The 25,236-nt window shown below is 44.0% G+C and overlaps 1 protein-coding gene and 1 long non-coding RNA gene across 3 annotated transcripts; both read right to left on the bottom strand.

The window, feature by feature from the left end:
• Nucleotides 1-12,320: 12,320 nt before the first annotated feature.
• Nucleotides 12,321-15,957, bottom strand: gptl (glutamic--pyruvic transaminase-like). Of its 2 annotated transcripts, XM_062452562.1 has the most exons (11): nt 15,793-15,956; nt 15,497-15,586; nt 15,187-15,295; nt 14,636-14,769; nt 14,256-14,499; nt 14,032-14,111; nt 13,664-13,800; nt 13,226-13,400; nt 12,866-13,021; nt 12,595-12,707; nt 12,321-12,519 (listed from the first exon to the last, which is right to left on the bottom strand). In XM_062452562.1, the coding sequence occupies exons 1-11, from the start codon at nt 15,877-15,879 to the stop codon at nt 12,393-12,395; spliced, it is 1,452 nt and encodes a 483-aa protein (XP_062308546.1). In that variant the 5' UTR covers nt 15,880-15,956; the 3' UTR covers nt 12,321-12,392. The 2 variants fall into 2 exon arrangements, with proteins under 2 accessions (XP_062308546.1, XP_062308547.1); XM_062452563.1 differs by lacking the exon at nt 12,595-12,707 and having other exon boundaries at nt 12,340-12,519; nt 15,793-15,957.
• Nucleotides 15,958-17,094: 1,137 nt separating this feature from the next.
• Nucleotides 17,095-18,014, bottom strand: LOC134013084 (uncharacterized). The gene is made up of 3 exons (XR_009928674.1): nt 17,837-18,014; nt 17,614-17,736; nt 17,095-17,511 (listed from the first exon to the last, which is right to left on the bottom strand). It is a non-coding gene; the product is annotated as an uncharacterized LOC134013084 (long non-coding RNA).
• Nucleotides 18,015-25,236: the final 7,222 nt, after the last annotated feature.

The raw sequence follows: 25,236 nt of genomic DNA, 5'->3' as shown, positions 1-25,236 counted from the left end.
AAAAGAAAGCGAGGGAGAGAGGGAGGGAGAGAGGATGTAAACAAGCTAGAGCTCTTTTTTTCCCCCACCAGTATACAGTGTCAGTGAACCGCAGCCACACATCGCTCTCATCCACTTTCAATTGGAGGGTGTCTCTCCCCTCTGTCTCTTTCTCTCTCACACACGCACGCACAGAAATTACATGAGAGCCGTACGCAGTCTGCATTCCCTCGGCTGGCAAATGAAATGAGGCGGAAATGTAGAAAGACTCAAACATCCTCAGGGAGAGCTTATGTGAAAGAGACACCAGCAGAGGAGAGAGAGAGCACACAAAGCCACGCAGATGGAAAGAGGTGGAGGAGGGGAAAGGGGGGATAGCCACTCAGAGGAGAGAGAGCAGGGTGGGTGGCTGGGTTAGGGTTAGGGTTAGGAGGATGGTTTAGGGTTAGGGTTAGGAGGATGGGTTCAGTGTTGGGAACAATACTTTCAAAACGTATTTCGTTACAGAATACATGCCCAAAAATGTTACTCAATCTGAGTAACGTATTCGGAATACTTGGATTACTTGGATTACTTCCACATTGAATTGCATTTTATAAGTGTAGGAATGCAGCCATCAAATCCTGCTTACTAAACTGCTTTTCCCGATCACAATGGATCTTAGTTGTTACGAGGGTTCTCTACGAGCAAAATAACCATCGTTATTTCTGACGTACGTTTCCCGAACATGCTCGTAAGGAGAACCCTCGTTCGTGTCTCTTAAGGACTACTTGAGAGTGGATGAGAGGCATGCTTTGGCCAATATTGGTACGTGAGTTTGCATCCCCCGTGCATGTGATGGCCATGCATTGGCTTAGCCAATAGCATTGCAGAAGGAAAGAACGAGACGCAATGACATGGGAGCGATAGATGTAGTTGTGTTCGTACAGTGTAGACACCACCAGATAGAAGTTCTGGGAAATGCATGGAGTTGCAACTCTGTTTTGTGGGATATCCACTGGAGAATCATATACATTCTTAATGTATATGTATATTCTTAATGTGGGGGAGTCAGGTGGCTGAGCGGTGAGGGAATCGGGCTAGTAATCCGAAGGTTGCCAGTTCGATTCCCGGTCATGCCAACTGATGTTGTGTCCTTGGGCAAGGCACTTCACCCTACTTGCCTCAGGGGGAATGTCCCTGTACTTACTGTAAGTCGCTCTGGATAAGAGCGTCTGCTAAATGACTAAATGTAAATGTAATAACAACAATCTATAGGCATGAAGCAAGAAGGGGGGGGGCAGCTCATTTACATTCCAATGCCCCCTTTGAAACCCTCTCCATAGCCTTGACACTAATGCAAATCTGCTGTCTCTGAGAAACAGAACCACATGGGGACAACATGACCCCTGCCCCCATTCTCCAAGGTGCTCCTTCCTCTGCCCTCCTCTCCGTCACACCCATGCTGCTCCCCAACCTCCAGCACCAACCAGCGAGGGCAAAGACTTTTACACAGAAGTCAGAGAATCATTGAGAGAAAGAGAGAGGCGGGGGGGGGGGCGGAGGGATAGATGGGGGGGAGATAATCAGAGAGAGGGAGAGAGAGAGTGGTAGGGAGGGAGGGAGGAAGAGAGAGAAGTGTGGGGAGAGGAAGAGGCGGTCAGAGGGAGGGGGAGAGAGAGAGAGAGAGAGTGAGAGGGGGGGAGAGTGACAGAGGGAGGGAAAGTGACAGAGAGGGAAAAAGAGAGAGAGAAGACAAGGAAGAGACAGAGAGAGCCATGGTCTCCCTGGGTCTGAGGAAGGGGGGGGGGCTATTGTCCAGCCAACAGAGAGAGAGAGAGAGAGAGAGAGAGAGAGAGAGAGAGAGAGAGAGAGAGAGAGAGAGAGAGAGAGAGAGAGAGAGAGAGAGAGAGAGAGACGGAGGCAACGTGTGAGTTTGCCCGTCGCTTGCGGGAACAAGTGTACAGTGCACTGCGTGTGTTTTTCATGTCCTTCATAGGAAGTACATGAGGTGGCTGAGCTGGTAGTCATCCCAGTCAGAGCAGGCTGGGTATCCATGGCAACATGGTTGTATTAGGCATCGCTTCTCAGAAAGCTGTGAGCCGTGCGTGCCACTTGCTCACGTCGCTACTTCTAAAACGACGACGGATCAACAAACAACTGATTCTGTGCCTCCATCCTGCCTTATAGGTCACAGAAAGAAACTGAAAACACGTATTACTTCAGCAAGAAGGTAAGTCAAAGTACTATCCTGTATGAAGAAAGAAGGTACGCCATAAAAGAACAGCTAAATGTCATACACACTGATATCACATCACCACAGCAAATTAAGTAGCCATGGTAATGTAGCCTGACATTTCAAACACCAGCAATTATCCTGTCTCAAGCTATAATGAGCTCACTGTATAGACCTAGCCCTGGCGCCTGGGAGCAACGAGGCTAAATCAGGACAAGGTGTTCACCAGCTGCTGTGTCGACGACAACGTGTTCATAACAAAACCCTGTCGGGACTGGGGCCAGAGAACCTAGACAGAGACAGACATGAAATGACAATAACAACGTACAGTAACAGTGAATAACCTTGGATCTGAGAGATAAGTTAAGCTATACCTTTATTCGTACCACAATGGGGAAATCTGGGTAAAGAGAGTGAGACAGAGAGAGAAAGGTGGGGTAAGTATGGTGGGCGTACCACCAGCGATGGCACCTTGAACAAGCTCTCCCTGTCACTCCTGGTCTCTCCTGGTCTTTTCCTGTCTCTCATAGTCTTTCCTGGTACTCTCTGTCTCTCCAAGGCTTTCCCTGTCTCTCACTTTCCCTCCTGGTCTCTCTCAGCCGTTTTGTCTCTCCTGGTCTCTCCTAGTCGTTCCCCTTCAATCTCACACAGACAAGGTCACTTACAGTAGCAATGTAGGGCAGAACAAACCAAAAATGATTCACTTAAAAAACTCAGAAATGGATAGGGGGCAGGAGGTCTTGATGATTCATTCAAACGATTCATTTACAGAATTCAGTCAAACTATTCTTTCAATCAGCCTGTCATAGAATTTTAAGCACAGGCAGTTGTGGTTTCACAAAGGAGATGTTGTATTTTTCTGTTAAGGAACCACTTTGTTCATTCCTTTGTTCATTCCCACACGTCCTCCCAAAAGGAACACTTTTTTTTTTACATAATACAATAAATTGTCAAAAGTTGGCAAGTAACCTAAAAACGTTATCTTGAGTTTATTTTTAAAAGATCCTTTGAGTGTTGTTGACAGCTGCCATTGCTCCACATCCAGGAAACGCTCCTATCGCGTTGTTGACCCACATCAAGACGAACTTCCTCTACTCACCCAGGTCTCCTCACTGGGTCCTGTGGGGCAGCTACACCTCATGTCTACACGATGTATGTACAGACCATGAGCAACGGTGGAACCGTAACCGTGGTGATTGGAACAGTAATCAGCGAGGTCTTCATCTCTGCAGGCATGCAGCGGGCAGGAGCAGGGAATACGGGCCGGTGATTTGATTAGGTTGACGCTAACCGCGTTAGAGACGCAGGTAGCGGAATATGAAAAGTGACAGCGGACCATTACAGACAGGGGCTTGGTAGCCGTGGCTAAAACAGGCCCAGTTTGAAGCCATCTTCTCTTCACATTGATCGGGATCGACCTACATCGTGGTTCACAAATGAGTCATCCAATGATTGGAACATGTGTACGGTCTATGCGAGCTTGTATACGTATGTGATATACGTCATATACATATGTGTATGAATATGTATGGATGCATAGACGCACATGATGTCTGCAAGTAGGTATGTGTGTGTGTGTTTTTTACATTCGGCAAAAACAGGTTGGATCACAACAACATTATAACATGCATGCACACACAAACACACACGTTCACACTGAGCGAAGTGAAACGGGCAGCCGTGAAAGCAGCAGAAGACCATCGACACCCTGTGTCCTCCACTGCGTATCCCTCCAGTCCCTCCTCCAGGCCAGAGAGGATTGTAATGGTGGAAATTCAAGCGGCACTGTGTAGATCTGAGTAGTCAAGAGATGTGGGTTTATTACAATTTATTTTGCCTATACAGATCATGATTTAACAAAGTACTTTGTGATCAGTCATAACGAAGGAGGTGCTAGCCACAGGTCGTTCGCCAGAGTGATGAAGAACAATCATAAACCCCTGCCTTATATAAACTTTAGATCAAATGATTCCTCTGAACTCTGTTGATTGGTCAGCACTGCTCAGTGACAGTTAAGACAATATAACCCCCCAGGTCAAGTGACCAAAGTCTTTTGATGTCACGGCTCTTTCTCTAAATGAGGACAGTAAAGATACCCTTAATGAAACACAAACAGGACACAGGACACAATCTCCTCGGCCAAAAGGTCAGGGCTGCTAGATCAACTGATCCATCTCCCTTTAGGCCACAGAACTCAAACATCCCCCAACCTCCGTGCCCCTAGCTTCTCAATCAGGCATCATAACCCAACACCATAAATACCTTAAGACCAACTGCAACATCCATTTGTTTAAACACAACCTCAGTCTATTAAAAATACATTCTTAGTAACTATATCAAAAAATGCCATCACATTCCTTACTTTTTTTTTCAAACAACAAAGGCATACAAAAGCATAAGCATACAAAAATATAAAACATTCATACAGATATGGAGGCAAGAAAATAAAGTAACCCCCTTTAATCAAAACATAACCCCAAAAATAACAAGAGAATTACATATCACTCACAGTAGCCTCTTCATCCTTAAATGGTGGAACCCAGTCAGAATCCTCTAAGGGACTATAGTTCATCATTTGAACAGCAAATGATTTAGCCATTGTCTTTTCCACAATCTTCCTTACACAGGGAAACAGACAACAAGCCAAAAACAATAGTATCAACAAAATGACACCTATTCCACACAAAACAGACAGAAGAACTGCCTTCCATTTACCAAACATTTCCCAAGAACCGTCAATCCATGACCAAACTCCTTTTGAATCATCAAATCCAGAATGTTCAGACAATTCTAAACTCAAAGTACGCATGCTTGATAATGCTTTAGTGACTGACCCATCACTCACTGTATTATTGGGAATGTACGTACAACATGTATTATTGAAAAGTACACAAACACCCCCTTTTTCAGCCAACAACATGTCTAGAGCAATCCTGTTTTGCCATGCCATCTCTGAAGTCTTAGCCAATTGTTCTGATAATCCAGAAATCGCATCAACAGTGTAATTAATAAAACGTTGCTGATTATAATATATATAATTAATCCAATCCACATTTTTGTTAACCGTACAATGTACGCAAAAGAATGATTCTAGTCCTGCAGCTACCTGATTTCTAGCTTTAAACTCAGTAGGCACCCCTCTTGGTACTCCAATATCATCTATGTAAATTCACTATCAAAAGATCCAACAGGAGCAGCTCGTCTCTGTCTGCCTGAATCAACCGTCACATTACCTAAAGGCTTAATCAACGTCTTACTAACTAACATCACCTTAGCACACACTCCCACCCATCCTTCTGGTAAACGTGATCTAATTCTACCCCAACAATACCAAAATATATCAGCTATATCGCGTCCTGGATATACCAATGGGCCAGAAGGTGGTGGAGTATGATGTTTTCCCTCACTATCCACACGAACAGAGCTTCTATACTTGTAACAAGGGTGTAAAGTCCCATTAAAACAAAACGACTCCACACTCGAAAATCCACATTTATCAATCCATATTTGCATTTGCAATAAACTATCGTTACCATACTTTTGCTTCATGTAATCGATGTTTGGACAGGTCAATTCTGCCTCCAGACCATTCATTTTCAGAATTACAATCCATAAACGATAACCAACGACGGAAAATAAAGACACAATTACTCCTTTTCGTTTCTAAAAACAATTAAATTCCGACTTCCCAACTTTCAATGAAAATAACTGCACAATCATAAATTACAAATATTCAAACCGAAAATTAATTAAAATTTTGATTTTTGTAATTTGTATATAGCTTGAATAGTAGACATCATTGGTTACTCATACTTCTTTTAACCTCAAAAAAACATAACTTGCAATTAAAACAAAAAATGAACACGCGTGTTGCAAACTTAAATTTCTTTGTTCTCCACCTTCAGGGACTCAAACCCTTTGTAAACACTCTCACTCACACAGCTGATTTCCTCACAAGTATACTTTTCTCTCGGGACTTAGAATCACGTTTAGGCCGTTAATAAATAAGAACTGCACCAATGCCAATACAATTTCTCAAACTATCACTAACCCAACATATTCTAATCCTTAGGGTCTCAAAAAGACACATAACACAATATAACATGTGAATTTATCTCCCTCTATGTGTTTGTTCGTCAACAACACTACCTCTGTGTGTGTCCGTCGACACACTTCTGCAGACATTTCTTTTACGACTTTCACGTAAAAGGTAGGTTCAACAACCTTACCTTATTAATTCGTACGACTTTACACGTACAGGACAGTTTTACCTCTGCCCAATTACTTACTTAACCGAATTATTGACAATAGCCTAAAAAAAACACACATTTAGACAATTCAATATCACACAGTAACAAAAGAATATCTCACCGGTTCTTTTGAAGACCCCGCGTCAGCCACAAAACGTCCAACGGGCGCCCCCCCTGGCCCTGCTGTCTCACGCATGGCGGAAGGAAAGGCGGCTTTTTGCCGGAAGATCAATTCGCCGAGGGGAGCCGCCTGCTGAACGCCGTAGACCAATGAGGATGCCCCTACTGGCCACCAAGTGTAATGGTGGAAATTCAAGCGGCACTGTGTAGATCTGAGTAGTCAAGAGATGTGGGTTTATTACAATTTATTTTGCTTATACAGATCATGATTTAACAAAGTACTTTGTGATCAGTCATAACGAAGGAGGTGCTAGCCACAGGTCGTTCGCCAGAGTGATGAAGAACAATCATAAACCCCTGCCTTATATAAACTTTAGATCAAATGATTCCTCTGAACTCTGTTGATTGGTCAGCACTGCTCAGTGACAGTTAAGACAATATAACCCCCCAGGTCAAGTGACCAAAGTCTTTTGATGTCACGGCTCTTTCTCTAAATGAGGACAGTAAAGATACCCTTAATGAAACACAAACAGGACACAGGACACAATCTCCTCGGCCAAAAGGTCAGGGCTGCTAGATCAACTGATCCATCTCCCTTTAGGCCACAGAACTCAAACATCCCCCAACCTCCGTGCCCCTAGCTTCTCAATCAGGCATCATAACCCAACACCATAAATACCTTAAGACCAACTGCAACATCCATTTGTTTAAACACAACCTCAGTCTATTAAAAATACATTCTTAGTAACTATATCAAAAAATGCCATCACAGGATGCACCACTCTCCCTGCTACCAAAATGGACCCGGCCTTTGATCGTTCAAGTGTTTCCTACATTAGCACCGAGGGAGCGTCTCGTTCTGGGACAGCGCGCGCGTGTTTTTGAGGAGTTTTTTTTTCTTCCCCCCTCCTCTCTTGGACTGCACAGGAAATGGGTGGAGGTGGTGTTGGTGGGGGTGGGGGGCAGGGAGAGAACCGGGCCGGGATCTCTCAACAGCTGCCGCTGACGGCGCCTGGATGATGGAGATAGAGAGACAGAGAGAGAGACAGAGAGAGAGAGAGAGAGAGAGAGAGAGAGAGAGAGAGAGAGAGAGAGAGAGAGAGAGAGAGAGAGAGAGAGAGGTGGAGGACGAACTGGCTTGCACGTCGACGAAGGAGCTGAGGAACTGTACGTATCCCACGTGAGCAAGCCAGAGTTAAATGGAGAAAGAGACCGAGGGAGGACCGCGTTTCTGTGGAAGACAGAGAGACGGGGTCATCCGGAGCCAAGCTCATGGATGGAATGGCCTCTGCGCTTACAGGTCTGAACGTTGCCGACGTGGCTCGAGGAATGTGAGCAGAACATTGGTCAAATCCTCCGTTCATCTCTTTGGAAGTCAGGGTGACACGCTCAGATGTACGGCCACCGCTTTGTTTCTTCCGTCCAGTGAGGAAAGGATTAGCCAGGAAGCAAGCGCCGAGACCATCTTTTGCAGTGAGCAGCACAGACAGATATGCCCACATTGGGTGTCTCAGTCAGCACCCCCTTCCCCCATCTGATAAGATGCTGATTCTGCATTTTTGTTGTGTGAAGCTGAGGAGATGTGTGCTGCCCACCCCCCCCCCCCCCGCCCCCCCCACACACACACACAAACCCCTTCTAGGGGCATGAAGGAGGGATGTGCTTTTGAGGAACGATCCCTCGCTCGGAAAAAACACACTCCCCAGCTGAGACCAGGGCTGGAATAATTACAGAGCATGTGCGAAATTGTGCTCCACACTCCATGAAGAGGGTGAGAGAGAGCGAGAGAGAGAGAGTGGGGGGGAGCAGATAGGGAGAGGAAGAGAAAGGGAGAGAGATAAAGGAGAGTGTGAGAGAAAGGGGGAGACAGAGAGGGAGGGGGAGAGAGAGAGAGAAGGAGAGGAAAAGAGAGAAATAGGGGGAAGAGAGAGAGAGAGAGAGAGAGAGAGAGAGAGGGGGAAATGGAGAAATGAAAGATGGATGCTGGCTCCTGCAGGCTGGGCCCTGTTGTGCGACAGCCATCGCATTATTTACGACCTGGGACTTAATGCATCCCTCAGTAATGAGCGCAGAGCCAATGGCCTGTGATCTGAAGCCCATTCATTCTCTCAATGAGTAAAACAACTGACGTAATAGGTCCTTCAAATCTCCCTCTCTGCATTTTTCAGCCTGACGCGCACGATTGAATGTGTGTGCGTGTGGTAAGCGTATCCGTCCTACTAAACTTTGGGCGGCTGTGGCTCAGGGGGTAGAGAGGGTCGTCTGTTAATCACAAGGCCACGTGCCAAAGTGTACTTGAGCAAGACTCTGAACCCCAAGTTGCTCCCGATGGGCAGCCCGGCGCCTTGCACGGCAGCTCCGCCGCCGTCGGTATGTGTGAGTGAAAGTGTAAATGGGTGAATGAGAGGCAAAAATTGGGAAGCTTACAAATGCAGTCCATTTACCGTTTAAACTTCCCATTTTGGCCTCTACCCCCTAGCCAGACGAACACATCCTGGCCTCTAACTGTTGTTCACTACTCTGCTGAAACAGATGTCAGTGACTCGCCTGGGAGTGTTGACTCATTCAGAGTCTGTAAAACTGTTACTGAAGAATGACGTCTTCGTAGACAATAAAAGAGACATTGTAAACATTGTAAAAAGCAATATCCCTCTTAGAAAATCCCTCTCTCACCATACATACAGATAGACAATATAGAAAGGGACTAAAGACTAAAATGTTGTCAGGTGGGACACTAGCTAGTTAGATGAATTAATCCCTTTTGGGGGGAATGTGGCATATGATTAATGCCTTATTGGTTATGAATAAAAAATATGTTGTGGAATTTTTCTTCATACTGTAGAGTCATCTCTACCTTCCAGTAGACTGGTAAATAAATAAGGTTTAACTCACAGACAGGATGCTCCTGACAAATTCAAATCCCATCCTGCCACCCGGTGGTAACAAAACGTCATTGCAAACCAGGTGGATAAATGTCATGGATATTGAGGCTGAAATCCTCGACAGTGTGTGTGTGTGTATGTGTGTCTACGTGTTTGTGTTCTTGTATGTGTGTGTGTCTGTGAGTCTCTGTGTCTACGTGTGTGTATGCCTGCATGTTTGTGTGTCTGTGTGTGTCTGTGTGTCAAGGTGTGTATGTGTGCCTGCATGTGTGTGTGTGTGTCCTCCTCACCCGGAGGCCACACATTTATCATTCCAGCCGGGGTGCACCGCCATCCTCTCCACCCCTTTGATCTGCTCCTCATTCTCCTCAGCGGTGAGGTCATACTCCCTCAGAGCCACACGGCACGAACCAGATCTGACACCACACGCGCACACATCAAAGGCCGCAGTCAGACTCCGCGGTGAAACGATCAGGCACGGAGGTGCCACTGGGGGTGTTTACTCGTGAAGCACAGTGGCCAGCAGTCATGACCCAGTTAGGGGCCGACCGAGGTACATCCACAGGTGTGGCAGTATGTGGCTCTACTGAGGTGCTGCGGAGAGATCTGGAAACAGAGAAGATGGATATACACGTCTTGAAATACACACACCACACAACACACCTTGAGAATATGGGAGCAGTTCGCTCGGAGACAAACGGATTGAATCTATTTGGGGATTTGTCAAGGGGTTGCGTCTTCGTCTAGAATGCTTGATCTTGGTTTGTGGATCAATATTTTTGTTTATGTTTATTGTTTTCCGTAAACCATAACTGAGCAAACAGCATTCTTTTAGGCTTGCTACAAACTGTCACGGCCACCACAGCCATGCCCCCTTGTTTTGTTTTGGTTTTGCCCTGCCCTAGTGTTTCCCTGGCTCTGTTCGAAATGTCTTAAAATGCCTCCTTCCTTCCTTCCTTCCTATTAGGAGAGCAGGGACTGTTCGAAATGTCTTAAACCTTCTCTTCCGCTTTAATAAGATACCTTGAAATACGTCACATAACGGTCATTTTTCAAGAGAGCATATGAGCTGCCGTGCTGTCTTAATGGTGGCAGGTATTACCCATAACTCTGTGCGCCAGAACCCAAACCAGAGAAAAAATATTAATAAGATGGCGGAACAAACCACTGAAGTGCTGGCCAAAAGTATTCATTAATGTAAGTTTCTTTGCTTTTTTTGCTTATTTTTTTAAAAAGTTACAGAGAAATAAACAGTGTACTGTGTAATTATGCCATGATTGATTAACAAAAAATAGTCTGAATTAGTTATCCGTTAGCCAGGTCGCTATCGGTAGCTGAAGATTGTTAACGGGCTTGCTAACGTTAGCTCTGGTATTTATCTGTATTTAAGGCAAGATAGTTAAGAAAGTGAAGGTTGTTTATGATGTGAAATTGTTTGACAATAAACTTGTGTGACAATAAACTCTCGAAAACAAATGCAAGTTGCAAAGTACGTTGAAGGAAGATGTAATTGACTGCCGTCTGACAGAGCGCGCTAGTGCGAGCACATAAGTACACGCAGCGCGATGACGTACATCCTATCTTAATAGACTGTTCGAAATCAACGGTTTTGGAGATACCTTCCCCCGAAAGGACCTGTCTCGTCAGACACCTGTCCAGTAAGAGATCAAGGATTAAGACAGCTATCTAAGATTTCGAACACAGCCCCTGTGTCTGTCATTGTCTTCACCTGTGTCTCGTGGAGTGGTTTCAGTTCTCGTTAGTCTCATTGTGTCCACCTGTGTCTTGTTTGGTTCTGTGTATTTAGGTTCCTGTTTTGTTTCCAGTCTTTGTCTTGTCCTTACCCTTTTTACTGTGAGTACCCTGGCAGTTTCCTGATTCTTGTTTAATTCTCAGTCTGGCTACCTCATGTGTTTGGGTCCTACCACACCACACACCATAACACAAACTTGCATATCGTCGCTGTCAGGTGGGCTATGGCTCAACATAAACGTTTGTCTGTGGGTTTTACAAATATTTAACCGATGAAAGGTATGAAATGGACTTTGTAACTAAATCTCCTCACTGCCGCACATGACATATGCAAGGATCTGACGATATAAAAACTTTACTGGCACTTTGTTCAATTATTTTATAAACACTAGGGGGTTTTTTTCTCCTGAAAAGTAACAGGTTTGGAAGTACAAGGTTTCCACCTGATAGCAACCTAAGGCATGGCCTAAGTGATGTCTCTTACCTGACAGCCGTAGGGATGAGAGAAGCGGGTTGGCTGGGCATTCCACAAGCACACAAATAACAATATTACAGGTCTCATTACTGCACTCTACTACTGGAATTTTCTAACGGTACTTGGACAGTGGCTCTAGTGAAAGAAGCCTGGCGTTGAGTTGGAGAGAACAGCTACTCACCATAGTTAACCTGCAGCAGGAAAAGAGCTCATTTCATCATCTTTCCTCCCCAGATTTTGGGAGGATCTTTTTATACCCCTCCCTTAACTTCTCACACAACTCTGTTATCTTCCCCCTATGAATACTGTACACTCCCCTCTCTCACACAGACACACACAAACAGATTCACATACACTAAAGAATTCGGTCTTCGACCTGTTCACAAGTCGTGTACACACTGGGACACCCTCCCCTGGGAGTCCATGTTCCTAGTTCCACCTGTTCCAAGACTAAGACATGTCCCTGAAGGACAGCACTGTGTCCACAGGAGGCTAACGAAACCATACGCTGAAATATCCTTCCACACATTCAACAGTTAATAATACAGAGAAAGTTACACATTTATACTCCAAAGTTTAACCACAGAGTTACATCTCGTTTATTGTTTCATGACCGAGTACAATTCATGATCCCCCCAATACAAATAAAAGTTATTTGTTAGGCCTTCTCTCTCCTTAGAGGAACTACAGGTTATTTCGACAGTAAAGTCAAGGGAATCTCATTCTATTGTTGTTGAGCCACACCCCAGTGCATGCTGGGAGTCTTGGTCCAGGAGGCGGAGGTGAAACGAGGTCAGGCGGCTCAAGACCTCCTCCAGCGTGTCAGGACGGGTCAGGATACACAGTCTTGGTGGGGAAAACAAAGGTTGTCACAGGAACCAAAACACGCACACACAAACACACACAGTAACAGTCTCATACCTGAGGTGATAACTGCCCTCTCTCTGCCCATGTTGACTCCCTGCTCCTACGCACACACCCTCCTCCTCCAGTAACAGGTGACTGTACAACACATCTACCTCCACTTGCAATGCCTACACACAAAGAAAGGATACAAATATTGTTTTAACTCAGTGACATGTTTTTGTCATCCCATTAGTAATCTGCAGCTCAGTTTCCTAATATCAGGGTATAAAGGGATGACATTGGGCATGGCTGGAAAACTAGCAAGGGTGTGTGTGTTTGTTCTCACCTTTGCCTGTGCCATCAGTGCAGGGGGAGGGCTCAGTTTGGGGTACAGAGAGACACCTCCCATTACTGGCTGACAGCTTACACCTGGCAGACCAATCAGACACTCCCAAGCCCGTTGAGCATTCTGGGCCAGAGTGTTCCGATTGGAGAGAACCTCCTTGGTGGAAAACAAGAGTTCAATCAGTCTTTTCAGTCATGAGTTACTTCTAGGTTTAGTCTGAACATTTTATATTAAACATGAATAAACAAAAGCAACAAGCCAAAGTTGTGTTACTCAAGTTCAGTTCAGTTTCAAGTCAATTTGACACTTTCATATTGATGTTTTCTTGTGGTGTAACTGCCAAGCGTGTGACAACGTCACCTGTTTGTACGTTCCGTAGGAGAGCTCGCCAGGCTCAGGGGGGTGGACCATAACCTCCAGAGCCAGCTGTCCTGTAACCGGGGCGCAGATGCTACAACAGAATAGTGTCTCAGCAAACAGCATCACATCTGGGTCCACGTTAACCAGCTCCATGTAGCCTGCTCGCAGTCCACACCTACACACAGGGAGAAACCACAAAGACACAAACATTACATTTACATTTAGCAGACGCTCTTATCCAGAGCGACTTGCAGCAAGTACAGGGACATTCTCCCTGAGGCAAGGTATTCCATTGTATTCTATGTATACTATGTATTCCATTGAAAGGAACTGTTTGAAAATATTATCACCATTAGTTAATCATTTCCCAGAGTCCAAACACTGGACACTGTTTAATGTATGGCCTACAAATGGGTTACTGCAGGCCGGCCAACTCACTCTCCCAGGAGGCTTTTGGACAAGGAGTGGAAGGAGGCCATCTGGACCGTCTTGGAGTACTGTCTGCCCATCTCAAACAGAACCCTCTTATAGGACACAAAATCTCTGCCCTTCCCATACACACTGTCCTGGTAAACCTATAGGGCATAGAGAGGACAGAGTGGTGGGGGTGGCGGGGTTGAGGAAGAAAGGGTGTGAGGGAGTCAGGGGGGTTGAACGTCCAGAGGGGCATGCAACTGGGGTGATGAGTCATGCATGACTGTGTGACACAGTGACACTGCGAAGGAACACAAAGCAAACTTGTACTGCAAGTAATGCAAGCTGGCTCCAAATGGTGCATTTGGGTCAATTCGGAAATTGTCATTTACCTCGTCAACCAATAGGAAAAGTTTTTCTTCAGCAGCAAATTTAATCACTTCCTCTATTGATTGTCTGCTCTGCACATGACCTACGGTATTAAAGCAAATAACTGGACAATGTAGGTCAACAGGAAATACAGTAGATAGAGTCATAGCCAGCCTCATCATCATATGAAAGACGGTACTCTGTTGAAAACAAATTGACATGGATTTAGAATATCACAGTAGCCTACCTGTTGGATTGCCTGGGTTGCTGATGTAAATTGCTCTGGGGTGACAGCGCCCCCTAGCATGTTGGAGTACACAGTGAAGCTGATCCACCTCCAGGGCCCAGCCCTGTTCTTCATGGAGGGGGTAGGGCACCAGGCAGACCCCCGCCACATCCAGCACCATGGGAAGAGTGTGGGGCCAGGGCTGGGGGGCTAAAACACCTGTCTGGGACACCCCCTCCCCCCTGGCCAGAAGCTTGAGGACCACCTGCCGAGCGGATGAATCGACGGATGATGAGCTGTTCCTTCAAGGTTCTCATGAGCAAAATGAGTCTAAATGACTGCACGTGTAACTGTCTCAAGGCGTTGGGCTTTCACTGAGATACATCTCTGCTTGGTCTCACCATCAGGGCTTGCTGAGAGCCAGCAGAGATGAAGATGTTCTGGGAGTGTGAAGGCACGCCAGCGTCTCGACGGGTGATGAACTCTGCGACGCTGCGCTGGACGTGAAGTAGGCCGGCGGAGTCGGAATAAGAACCTGCCAACGAAGAAGACAGATTGAAAACTAATATTTTCGGGACATACGGAATGTTCTGCAGCCGTGAAGTGTGGTTCACTGCTCGTGTTGTCAGCATTCTTCCTGGCAATTTCACAAATCGGAATAAATCTGAAGTCTGACGGGAAGGGTCTGAATTGTGTAGGAGCGGAGCGTCAAACTTTCTCTTTCACAATTGTTTCACGAATCATGTTGATACAAAGCTTATGGGATGTGCAAAGATTGCATGTCATGGAAACCCATCCGCTTTAAAGTACAGCCTTCCCCATCGCTTCGGGCGCAAAGAATCAAAGGTCTGTCCCTGGACTTCACATTAACAGGGAGAGATTGGTTGGAGGGTGACGCAAGGGGCTGGGATGAGTGTTTCGGGGTGTTTCAACAATGAGTCTTTCAACTCACCCACGCTGCCTCCATCACAGCCCCGCAGCAAGTCCCGGACTCTCTTCCTGGCGTCTTGAGGAAGACTGTCGCCATGCAGGAGCTCTGGGTACAGACACCCAGCCAAGACCTGGGTCATGACACACACACAGCACATACACATGTAATACACACAGCACATACACATGTAATACAGCACAGACACACACAGTAGTACTCTCAAATGCACACGCATCCCATCTAGAGTTTGAGAGATGGAGAGAAAGACAGATGGACAAATAGCTAGACAAACAGACGAATGGATGGAGAGACCGACAGAATGATACTCTACCTGTCGAACAAAAGAGAAAGGTTTCATCCCTGCCTTATGGGAGTCCTCCGAGCTGACATCGATCACTTTTTGGAATGATTTTCGTTCTACCTGCAGAAAGTACAGACTTAGGCAGGTGGACCACATGTTTGTTTGTATGTTCAACATTAGAGAACCTCAACATAAAAGTCAATCACCACTCGAAAGTGAGCGGTTCGTTTTCACTGATTAACGATGTTGAATTCAAACAATATATGTACTTTTAATCACTGAAACAATCATTAGACTACAGCCAGTTGTGTGTCTGAATGATTTACCTTCTGTGTGGCCCACTTCTGCAGAGCCTCCTGGGGTGACACTCTGGTCACCCCCATCCTGGATGTCACCTCCTGAAGGGAACTCATCCTGGTGGCTGGCTGACTGATTGACTGACTGATACTACGGGGACATGAACATCAAAAATCCCCAACCAAGCCCTACCCCTACCTAATCCGATGACTTTATCCAGTCAGGTAGCAGTAATGTGTAAGCGCTGAAAATGAGTGATGAAAAGTGAGGTGCTGACCACCTAACAGAGGGAGTTAGTCTGAAAATGACTCTTGAAAATGACGGAGAGCTGAGTCACGTAATGGTTTAATCTTCAAGAGCTGTTGTTTATCTGAGAATTACAGTTTACCCTCAGGTTAAAATATTTTAAAAGACAGCACCACGTGGGTAGCCAGAGTTTCTTAAAAGATGAAAAAGAGTTAAAAATGGTTTTGTTAAAAAGTATGTAATGTCTTGCAGTTAATCATTCCCCGAATCCTGGTGAATGGCCAGGTACAGTACTGTGCAACCAATATAGTTATAGATAGAATGAAAGTCAAAGCTACTGCTTAGGAAACTGCTTTTTTTTTTTGTTGCAAAACTACTGCTTATTTTTCCTAAGCTACTGCTTAGGAAAAATACTTTGCGAAAAATATATTATATCAGAATTATCTTAGTATTCATAAAAATGTTTTACCCCCCATATTTTTACCAGAAAATTATTGAAACTATTGCAACAAGAAAATTGCTTTAGTCCTCTATATACTGTCGAAATTTAGGAAATTATCCAAACGCACACAAACATTGAGGACAGCTTCTTGTAAACTAGCCATTTGTTCCACTAAATAGCACTTATGTTACCAGTTAGAACATTGTTAATTTCAATTAAACATGTTGCTCATATATACACAAAATCAGACACCACACAATAACTTTGGAAGCAAATATGTTTAATTTAGATTTCACAGAAAGACATATGAAACCGTCACGGTGTGTGGTGGGGTAGGACCCAAACGCGGGAGAGTAGCGAGGCGTTGTGTCGAACAAAGGGGTTTATTTTCAAAAACGGGAAACAGACAGGGTACTCACAGTAAAAAGGGTAAGGACAAGACAAAGACTGGACACAAAACAGGAACCTAAACACACAGAACCAATCAAGACACCGGTGGACACAATGAGACTAACGAGAACTGAAACCACTGAACGAGACACAGGTGAAGACAATGACAGACACAGGGAAACACTAGGGCAGGGCAAAGCCAAACCAGGGGGGCACGGCTGTGGCTGTGACAGAAACAAAACAATCATCATATTTACATTCATATTTTGTCAAAAAGTTACAAACCACAGTCAGCTAATGTAATCATGATACATAGTCCATCAAACTGATTTATAAAAACGGATAAAATAAGACAGGTGCACAATAACTGCACAGTGTTTTACGAACACCTAGTAGAAAGAAAAAAGAAACTAGATATATGAAATATGTCTGGTGTTGTCATGTACCCAACCCTAACTCTGTCACTCTTTTGCAATCTTGTGGCTTGTCTGACTTGAGGAAGTCTTCTAGAACAGCAGTAGTATGACTGGAAGAGCCAGCAGGAGTGAGAGAGACAGGCCCCCCATACCACTAGCTCTGTTGCACCGACATTTTTCACAACAGGTAGAGTTGCCAGATAGTCTGTCACAGTAATTTCTGGACACACATCCCCGGAGAGTGGAATTTATGCCTGTGAGATAAAGAACATTCTAGAACGTTGCTGGGCAATGTCTGACTTGACCAAGGATAGGCAGGCAAGCATTGAATTCAGTGCAACTACATTTGAACTCACCCTGGGTTTGGATGAAGCAGCGGTCTTCAATGCCAACACATTCCATAACTTTTTGGTTGCACACAGTGTCGTTCTCACTTTTACAGGTGAAGCAGTGTAGTCCGTTTGGTTTTTCACTGGGGACTGGAAAGCAGGTTACACTTATAGAACCTCATACTAAAGTCAATGCTACTTCCTTGACCGAGAAGTAATTTAAAAAATATATATATTTATATATTCTTACCAGAAAGGGTTTTGTTATTACATCCTGTGGTGTTGCAGCACAGAGAAGTCATAGCAGCACGGACGTAACCAATGTTTAGTGAGATGTTGTATATGTTGTCTAGTATGGGACAAGCTCTGGAATCGTTGACATGATCTCGACAACCCTTTAACACCATGTTAGTATAGGCAGAAATCCCGGGGGGAACCCCCCCATCCTGGGAAAAATGTGATTTGTCCCTCCAATAAATCTCTGTAAACATAAGGACATTTCAATAATATTAATAATATACATTTAACATATTACAATGTAGGCTATGTGGTACAGCAGTAATTTTGGTGTCCCCCTCAGGAATTGCTCTTGAGAAAATGTCATATAACTGTCCCTCAAAAAATTGATAGCAGATTTTCGCCACTGCATGATAGGAACACCAGGATTTACTTAAGGAGAGAAATTGACACACAAAGAACATTAAATACTCATGTCTCTCCCAACATGACGAAAAACGTGGAAGTTGTTTTCAGACATATTGCCCATTGACCTACTTGGGGGTTCCTGAAAATATGTGACGGTTGAGCACACATTCCCTTCAGCACACTCCATCAACTTGAATTTTGTACATCTTTCACCCTCACATGAGAAACACTGTAGCATGTCCACTGTGAAAAAACAAGGACACAGACCTTAGCAAATGTCATCAATCCAGAAGGTTCTGTCTTTGTTACTTCAGCTTTTTCTCTAGAGGACTGAAGTCAGCATGTCTACGTGCATGAGAATGGCACCTTTCTTTTTCACAATTGTCTCATAAACATAAACAAAAAAAACTTTGTTACCTGTGCTGACCAGGGTGAAAGTGATTGAGAAAGCTACAATGAGATTCATCTTGCTGATCAGAAGAGCGGTCGTCCAACTGTGGACTAAAGACTTCAATTCACTGCTTTGGTGACTTGTTCAGTTGGTCGGATGGCCGATGATGGTTGTGTGTGTATGTGAGTGCGTCAACATTACATTACAGTGCTTCTGTAGGTGTGCGTCACATCAAATCATTAGTCAAGGTCAATGATGGTGAGCCAGAGATTAATGTACTAACTCCTGCATCTTATCACTTAGTCAAACACCTGGCACTGATGTCGACAGCACCATGGCATTTAGCCGGATAATAAGGAAGGTCAAGGACTCCCACACATGACTAAGAAATAAATGAGAAGGTACAAAACACCCAACATCAAAAACAGCTGAATCTGACCAGGGGGGTATTCCAGAAAGCGGGTTCAACAAACTGTGAACCTAACCCTGAACTCCGAGTTGATTTAATCTAAAATGGGAAACCACGACTTTTCGGTTCCAGAAAAGCTGATATGAATTAGTTGTATCAACTCGAAGTACGTCCACTCTGAGTTAAGCGCGGGTATGAGAACAATTAAAAGCCAACATCAATGGCGCTCCAATACTAGGATCCACCATGGCACCCGGCGACAAAAAACGTTTTATTTCACCACACTTCAGATAGAAGGGTTAATATGTGTTACGTAATATGGTAAATCTGAGCACATATTCCGCAAAAAAGCAACACGGCTGTAGCAGCGTAGAGACAATTGGTATGGGAGATAATTGCTGGCCGAGTCAATGCATACATTTGAATGCAGTAGCCAGTCTATACATTGAACATTTAACCACACTGTCCGTTAATATTACAGGTGAAATAGTGGTGGACTTAATAAAATTGCATGTTAAATGCTATATTAAATATAAAAACATACTATGAACAGGTAAGGCATATTTTCCTTAGGCCTATAAGCTTGTGATTGTAGCCTACCCTGTCACCTTGGTTTTATTCATATTTGACCTGATACAAAGTAAATATCAGTTGGTGCCTATTTCAACTTGTAGTAGCAGAAACCCCCAACAGAATGATTTTCATCACAGGATGATGATTGTGATGATGAAGAGATGTTGACTGCTGCCACAGAGATGGATGCAGAGATGCCTATGTATGGTAGCTACTGGTAGTTCTCTCCCCATGTAGCCTACTTTTATTTACAGGCTTGTGTGGAATTTTCAGTTACACTGAAATGATAGAAATAATGAATAGAAAACGATTTGCACATTCGGATCCTGTTGAACCGAGCATGGATGCTGTACACAGTGAGATGTTCATTTAATGGCAGGCAAATTCTGTGGAACTGTGGAATTTAATGTAATCTCATGTATTCCCAGTTACCAGTAAAGGAGTTGTACAAACTGCATCTCATGAAGCAAGTGCCAAAAATTGACCAAGAGATGGTGTACTTAGGGCAGAAGAATAAAGTCTGATCTTGTAAGGCTGGGTGTCAACCTGCCCCCACCTCTCATATGCTAAAACATGGAGTTACTGGACGGAGTCTCAACTTGATGGCTCTCACACCTCATTGTGTAACTTACTGTAGTCAGGGAGTCAGGTGGCTGTCGTGGAAATTTTGGAATACAGTTATAATGTGTGTGTTTCATATATGAGGAATGTGTTTTAACGGAAGTCTAAAGTTGATTAAGAAGAGTCAACTCCATTTGGTAGAGATGCCATTTGCAGTTTATGACACCTGGGGAAGATGAGACAGCTGGTCTGGAGACAATGTGGATTCAATTGTATTGTTAACTGATCAAGATGCTCTGACCCTTCCTGTAGCATGGGTAGTGTTGATTAAAATACTTGTTTGAAGTTGCCCACACAAAGGACAGTTGACCATTTGACTGATCAACTTCTGTGGCTTTAGTATCTACTGATTTGGGGAGAGATGCCAGATCAAAGGACTGTGGGACAAATGGTACAGAGATGTATTGTTTCAAACTGTCCCTGAATTGAGTTAGCCAATCATAGACTTGGTTACATTGATGGATTGACCTTATAGAATACCATTTGATCTAAAGTTTATATAAGGCAGGGTTTTAGGGTTGTTCTGTATCACTCTGGCGAACGACCTGTGGCTAGCACCTCCTTCGTTATGACTGATCACAAAGTACTTTGTTAAATCTTGATTTGTACAAGCAAAATAAATTTATTGTAACCGCCATCTCTTGACTATTCAAATCTACACAGTGCCACTAGAATTTTTCCATAACAGTGGCTGAGCGGTTAGGGAAGCGGGCTAGTAATTAGAAGGTTGCCAGTTCGATTCCCGGCCGTGTCAAATGACGTTGTGTCCTTGGGCAAGGCACTGCACCCTACTTGCCTCGGGGGCAATGTCCCTGTACTTACTGTAAGTCGCTCTGGATAAGAGCGTCTGCTAAATGACTAAATGTACTGTAGCATTGCTAGTCATATGTTGATAAGTAAGGGTCAAGATTGTGGTGTGATTGGCTGTTCTTGGGTATAAAGGGAATTGTGAAGCATTTGGGGATTCTTGATCTCCTGAGGCCTTCTCCTCAGCTCTGGCTTGTCCTACTCCTCCTTCCTCCCCTCCTGCTTTCTATCTCTGGTTTACAATAATCATGGTAGAGTAGATAAGAGATAAACTTCATTTTGTAACATGTTTGCCTTGTAATAGATTTCATTCATTTGCAATGTTATTAAATGTTTATTTTATTTAACCTTACTTTGAGCATTCTTGCTCTGATTTAACCCATATAATCAAATAACTATAATTCCATTGGTATTTCCACTTTCATTATTTGGTTAATGTTAATACACTGTTCAGTTTCCCGTCTTCCTTCAAACCATAGGGCAATTCGTTTCGGTTGTTTGGACAACATTATCCCATACAATCTTGAAATTGATTTGCTGGAACACCAGTTACAGTTTTAAATGAAATCCTTCATAAACAGCATCGTCACCAGCATTTCACAACACAGTAAGGTCCATTTCTGACCCATATCCTGGCGGGAGAACTATTGGCCAGCAGATGGTGCTATACACCTTCCTTCTTCCTCTCCTTCTCAAACATGCAGAGAGAGGAAAAAAGCTGTCTTGGCCAGATTTATGAATCAAATCAGATCAAATGTATTTGTATAACCCTTTTTACAAGCAATGTCACAGAGGGCTTTACATACGCCCATAGAACTCCCCCTCAACCAACCTAAGGAAGACAGGGAAAAACTCCCAGAAAAACGAATTTGAGACTAAATGGAAAAACCTTGGGAGGAGCAATTCAGTGAGGGATCCCCTCCTCCAGAGATGGTCGGTGAAAGAGAGGTGCAGAACACAGGCATCAAGAAAAGCACCAATGGGTGTTTGAACACAGAAATCCAAATCCAAAGTGGCGAATGTCAGTTTCAGCCGTGGAAGCCACAGCGCTGGGGGCGTGTGATCAGCGCAGCATCAAGGACAGCCAGGTAGATGGATGGACAGGAAGGGAAGGAACCAGGTCCGTCAAAGGAGACCGATGTCAACTTGGCGGCTAGGTCCAACGTTGGCAGACCGGTGACCAGGCAGATTTTAACAGCTCAACCCCCCCACACCACAGGGGAGGTGTGGGTGGAGGACAGAGAAGAGAGCAGGATCAGAGAATGCAAAAGAGCAACTAACAGTTACAATAACAGTAAGGGTGAGGTCCCCACTGGTCAAGTGTGAACTAGTGCAGCAGTTTAGCAGACAAAAAAGGCTATTTGATGTAGCCCTAGACACCAAGATAGCGCCAGCGCCCCTAGATTGGAACCGGAAATCTGTTCCAGAGAAACTCTAAATAACAATGCCCTGTCCTCCGTTGACTCCAATTTGCAACAGAAGTAACAAACAGGTTCAGGTTTACTCTATTTGTAAATTCAGACCAACACACTTCTGATTTGCTTTGTTTGTAATAAAGTTTCAAACTAAACATACAAGCACACACACAAACTTTAGCAGCTGTACAATTCACTAAACAGAAATGTTTTTAATCTAGCTTTGAATTTCGAAACAGTATCAGTCTGTTTCATATTGAAACAGGGAGTTTGTTCCAGAGAAGGGGTCTATATGAGAACGCCCTGCCCCCAGACGATTTTTGTTGATTTTGGGAACCACCAGATAGCCGGCATCTTGGGATCATAGTGTCCTTATTGGGTGATAGGGTGCAAGGATACCAGAGAGGTAAGGCAGTGCTAATCCATGGAGAGATTTGTAGGTTAGGAGTAGGACTTCAGCTCCGGCTTGGGAGCCAGTGAAGGAAGGAGAGAGTGGATATCATAAGGTCGTATTTTCTGGTTCTGGGGTCTCATTTATAAAGCTTGCGTACGCACAAAACGGGGCTTAAAATGTGCGTACGCCACTTTCCACGCAAAGGTTGTGATTTATAAAAAACTAACTTGACGGGAGAATGTGCGGTCCTCCACGCAAACTCTGACCCTCCCGTAGGCCTACGCACATTTTGGAAGCAGTTGGAATTGGCAACGCAGATGACCGTACTGTAGTCAGACTGCAGAAAGTGAATGTGGGAAGAACATTACTCGTAATATTTATATATTTTGTTTTCCTTACACACGCTTTTTTCACTCGATTTCATAATTATCATGAAGATTAAATCCAGCAGTGTAATTTGCGCTTGTACTGACTGATAATTGTTCCATAAACACCTTGTACAATCCAACTCAAATTTTAAATCAAAATTCAGCGCTGTATGTCTCACCATCAGATTGTCCACTACGGGATGTAGGAGGGGGAGATGCCCGAGCCCGACTGCATCGAATACAGGATAACATCACATATCCTACCTTTAGATAACTGCAGAACACATTGTATAACTAAATACAGTATATTTCTTTAATACTGTGCATATATCATCATATGTCAAAAACTGGAAATACAGTCGTTAAGATCCCGCGCAATCGCTACACTCTACGTCCTCGTTATCAGTCCTTCAATAGACTACTTGTCCATAACAAAACACCTTTGTTTTCAAATTGTATCTCGAATTGCGGTATCACTGGCACAGTTGAAGCCACTCGCACTGTTTTTTTTTTGATTGGTGATCCAACGGCCACCAAATAATGTGGTTTTCGGGCCTCCACCAATAGGTTAACAGTGTCTGAGAAGTTGTCATGCGCCATGATTCACCGTGAAGAACAATCGCATGCCAGGGTCATTAATATACTGGATTAGCATTCATAAGGTGCTTTGCATTTACCTTTTATGGTTAAAAATGGGCGTGTTCAGGGCGGGGTTAAATGCAGATTCACGTACGCACACTTGTGGGTAATCTGTGATATATAAAGGGAACATTGCTTACAGGTGTGCTTACGCACGGTTTTATAAATCGGATTTCTTTTTTTTTTTGCGGACGCCATTTTAGGCTTTTGGGCGTACGTACACTTTTAGTAAGAATCCTACGCACAGTTTTATAAATGAGACCCCTGGGTCAGTAGTCTTGCATTGGCATTTTACACCAGTTGCACATTTTTGATGTAGGTACTTGGAAGGCCAGAGAATAATACATTGCAGTCCAATCAGGATGTAACAAATGCATGTATAAATCTTTCAGCGTCATCCTTTGAGAGGAAATTAATTATTTTACCAATGTTACGTAGATGGAAAAAATCAGTTTTGGTCATGTTATTAATATGGTATTCGAATGAGAGGTCAGGGTCCATTGTGACTCCTAGATTTTTGTCAAGCTGCCAAGCTTTTGGAGACTTTGATGGCATTGAGGTCCAGGGTGAGATTGGACAGATTCTTCCTGTGTTTTTTAGGTAAAAGAATTTGCACCTCTGTTTTATCCAAGTTGAGAAGTAGGAAATTTGCTGTCATCCATGTTCTTATCACAGAGACACGTGTTTAAGGAGCGTGTGGTCGGTCGACCGGGTTTAGGGACACGCATAGCTGGGAGTCATCTGCATAGCAGTGTTTTGCTGGTTCTCTCTAATCAACTTAGATAAGATTTCTGATCTGGTCCTGGTGAGGGCTTGCTTTTACTTGTGAGTAAAGGCTATCCTTCCAAGCCAAATGGAAAGTTTAGTGGTCTGCTAATTAGGTTCCAGTTTTCTAGTGAACATTTTGAGAGTGCGGGTTTCCGCTGAATACCATGGAGCCATTTTCATATCTTGCTTCAAGTTCTCCTGGTAGTATATTAGCCAGTTCCAGGGCTTTGTTTGAGATTATGCAACGGCTACTAACAATTTTCTGAAAGCCTTCAGGGCTCTGGCATAGTTCCATTTTGAATGTAACCAGACAGTGGTCTGATAGTGTAGGATTGTGGGGGAAATCAGGGATAGCAGTGACGGCCTTGCTTAATGGATCTGTTGGGTCATCCACATGAATGTTGAAGTCACCCATAATTTGAAAATTATCAGTATACGTCACAAATTCAGCAGCAAAATCAGCAAATTCTCAAAAAAAAGATGTAATACGGGCCTGGAGGCAACACAGAGTGGCTATACAAAATGATAAGCAAACTTGTGACACAATGCTACCAAAGAGATTGTTCTTTTCTCAAACTGTACACAAAAAAAACAGATACACATGGACGCACAAAAATATA

Source organism: Osmerus eperlanus, chromosome 26, assembly GCF_963692335.1.
Source record: "Osmerus eperlanus chromosome 26, fOsmEpe2.1, whole genome shotgun sequence".
NCBI lineage: Eukaryota > Metazoa > Chordata > Actinopteri > Osmeriformes > Osmeridae > Osmerus > Osmerus eperlanus.
The sequence above is the reverse complement of the archived record's forward strand: the minus strand, read 5'-3'. Positions and strand labels throughout refer to the sequence as shown.